This window comes from Perkinsus marinus, assembly GCF_000006405.1.
Source record: "Perkinsus marinus ATCC 50983 genomic scaffold scf_1104296971434, whole genome shotgun sequence".
NCBI classification, from domain to species: domain Eukaryota; phylum Perkinsozoa; order Perkinsida; family Perkinsidae; genus Perkinsus; species Perkinsus marinus.
In genome coordinates, this window is record NW_003202100.1 from 59,338 (window position 1) to 62,394 (window position 3,057).

Sequence of the window (3,057 nt, forward strand, 5' to 3'; positions counted from 1 at the left end):
ACCGTCTCAGAGATGGAGCCAAGGGTCGCATGGCTGACAGGCAGCACATTGAGCTCATCGTCGACTACCAAACAGTTGCGGCAGTCCGCCAGGCCTACTCATGAGAGATGGCCATCACTGTGAGCATACCTCTTGTAGTACTCAGAATGAACCTCTCGTTGAACCGAGGCTCCACAGTGTCGTGGTCCTCCCCACGGAACTTGGAATGGGCGTCCATAACCGTAGTGTACCTGGCCGCAGCGTGGTATTAGTGTTTGCCCCCCAGCACCAGCCCTACAATTGTTTCAGACTGGACATAGTATTCAACATGATCATCACTATACCACCTCCAGAGACAGTCTCCATAGTACCTATCATGGAAGATAACGACCGCCATACGGTGGTCTTACGGCAGAGGAGGTTGGGCGTGAGGGCCTCGAAGTCCGAGAGGACGCACATGTCGTAGGTCTTCCCTAGGATGGACTCCGAGTCGCGGTAGTAGCAGAACCTTATGTCAGTGCCTGGTCAGGGCAGAGATGAAGAGATCTCCCCGATAGAAGCATTACTGGATAGGAAGAGCTCGAAGGGATCGTCAGTGGCAGTATCGTATTTGCCCTGCTTTATGGCCTTCTTGATGTTCCTACCACGCTTCCTCCGATTCGACGAGAACCCCAAATCCTTCTTGTAACACCAGAGTACCTTGACCACTTCCAAACATGAGGACCATGTCCTGGCGACCCAGTAACCTTACCGAGGGCTTCTTGGTAGTGACCTTGGACAGCAGATAGTGGAGATTGGTCACCTGGTCCTTCCCATTGTCGCCGACCACGACAAAGAGCGACCCTGTGAGTACATTTCCTGCATCGCCTCAGTAGACCCTCTATTACGTTGGTTACGCAGTACGTTCTGCTCCACCATAATACGGACGCGAGAGTCTACCTTCTTTCTCATGGCAATAATGAGGCAAACAAAGGACGGCTAAGGGGCAAAGTCGTGCATAGTAGTTCAGGGAACGTTTCTACTATTTCACCCTTTGGCAAATGTCGGACAATCGTCTTCCGAGTGACAGGGCAATCGATGGACTCGTTCAAAAAAAAGGCGGAGCGAAGCGTTTCGGGAAGACATATTTTATCGAATTCAGATCGTAGTGAGAGGAGCAGTTGCGTTGAACTGTACCCCAGGAGATTGATGAGTAATAAATGGCGAACGTAGGAGTACCACTAGCGATTCGAGAGGCGACCAAATCTGAGTAGTACTGGGAGACCGTTGATAAGGGGCACGCCGGCTCAGTTACAAATTGGCTCGGCTCACTGTGGTCTACACAGCGACCATCAGAGAGCATCTCACCAGTACCATCAATAACCTAAAACTAGGTCTAAGGGCTATTGACAATGGTAAGGCTATCCACCACCAGTCGTCTTCACTAGAGGCCCTCAGGGGTCGACCCAGTGTGGCCCATGCCTGCTAGACAGGAACGAAGAGCGTGGCGAGTCACCTACAATAAGAGTAGGGGCGCTCTCGTCGGGCCGGCTATAGTGCTCGACAGGTCCACATCATCACGGTAAATTCGCTGTGAAGCACTATGTCTTCCACGACTGGCGTTACAAGTTCACCTTCTACAACGTGGCCGACCCAAGGTACCCTCCCATGGTAGTGGTAGCGGTCAAGTCCTGCCTTAGGCCTGTGATCAGCACTGTCCTCGGCTCTCTCTCTGGTGATGCTGCGGTGACCTGTGACTTCGCCTGGTACTTCCCTGGCACTGAAGTACGACAGAGCATGGCTTCCCAGTGGGTGAGGATTGGTCTTAGGAATACCTTCTCGAGACGCGAAAGACTGAGGAGGCGCAGGAGGACACCAAAGAGCTGCTGTTCCAAGGTGAGCCCAACATGTCTCTCCGAGGGGTCATGTTGGGCTGTAGGGTATGAGCATTACCTCAAGGCCAACTACGTCGATATGGAGCATAGGAAGACCTGTAAGGCCGATGGTAGATGGTCGAGCCTTCGGAGGGATACTGGCAGTGCCGTGCGGGGTCTGTAGTGCACAGCAGCAACATGTTTTTGTGGTTTCCGTCGATCCAACACTGGTGATGCGTTACTGAGTCGATCTTCTAGTGCTGTTCTCACAGTAGTAGAGCTTGCCAATGGAGAACATTTTCGTAGAGCGACGCCCTCGTAGACGCTCCTCCATGTCCCAGTCGAACCCAGAGGGTCCTCCTATCATCTATCACCGCGACGAGGTAGAGCCTTCGCCCCTCAGATACAGGCGCCACAGTGACTATTACGGAAGAGGCAGGGCCCTTTCTCCGCATGGCTGCTCACCATGGCCGCATGCCTGCCCAGGAGATCGTCTATGAGTACCCCTTAGGGCTCAGTCAGCACCGATAAAGTGACCATAGGTATGACCCTCCACCACGAGACGAGATTCGTCCCCGGCCTAGTCAGGGGCCTTCTGAGGAGTAGGCCCATGAGAGTACCAAGCTAGGCAGTGTTCAGTGTAGGATCGAGACCCCCTCTCTTGTGCGACCTAGTCGTTGTGATCCATCCCTGGGAGAGGGGTATGTCCTCTCCATGGCCACACGAATTCAGGACGGTGGGCCTCCCCAGGGCCGTCTGGGAAGAGTCCCTCGCTGGTCAGATGCATCAGCGATCGATCAGCGCATCGAGGCTCTTCGTGCTGAGATCGAGAAGCTTTCTCGTTCACCACCAACGGACCACAGAGTGAGGGTAACCACACGTACTCGAGACGGGGAAGACCTCAAATTGAAGGTAGTGTTTGGTGCCAACCAAGGGGGAGAGTCTTGACCAGGAAGTAGAGGAGGACCTCTCCGTATTGGCCGAGCAATGGGAGCTCCAGAGAGGAGGTGGGTCGACCGAGGCTGCCTTGAGTAGGATCATGCCTCTACTGTGACTATGAACGATACCCCTACCACGGGAGGTACCTCTAAGGACCAAGATGGACCATCGACAATACCGCTGCCGTCGGTGGACATGCTTCTCGAGGCAGCAGCTAAGGAGGTGGTATAGCATGTCCTTCTGATACCATACTAAAGTACAGGTTGAAGAGATTGAGGTCTTCCTT

At 53.7% G+C, this 3,057-nt stretch overlaps 2 protein-coding genes across 2 annotated transcripts in view; one reads left to right on the forward strand and one right to left on the reverse strand.

Annotated features, from left to right (window-relative positions):
• Pmar_PMAR010879 (N-acetyltransferase, putative) overlaps window positions 1-930 on the reverse strand; it is a gene marked incomplete at its 5' end in the record, with an annotated part of 4,999 nt that extends 4,069 nt beyond the window's left edge. Inside the window, 7 exons of the mRNA XM_002766854.1 lie at window positions 1-94; window positions 142-230; window positions 278-350; window positions 390-500; window positions 546-678; window positions 731-822; window positions 867-930. Coding sequence (XP_002766900.1) covers window positions 1-94; window positions 142-230; window positions 278-350; window positions 390-500; window positions 546-678; window positions 731-822; window positions 867-930 — 656 coding nt within the window. The remainder of the gene's footprint in view (window positions 95-141; window positions 231-277; window positions 351-389; window positions 501-545; window positions 679-730; window positions 823-866) is intronic.
• Window positions 931-1,436: 506 nt separating this feature from the next.
• On the forward strand, window positions 1,437-2,016 carry Pmar_PMAR010880 (hypothetical protein; the record flags this gene model as incomplete). Its single annotated transcript, XM_002766855.1, has 5 exons — window positions 1,437-1,485; window positions 1,526-1,616; window positions 1,659-1,743; window positions 1,788-1,854; window positions 1,898-2,016. 5 exons carry the CDS (start codon window positions 1,437-1,439, stop codon window positions 2,014-2,016), a joined length of 411 nt encoding a protein of 136 aa, XP_002766901.1.
• Window positions 2,017-3,057: the final 1,041 nt, after the last annotated feature.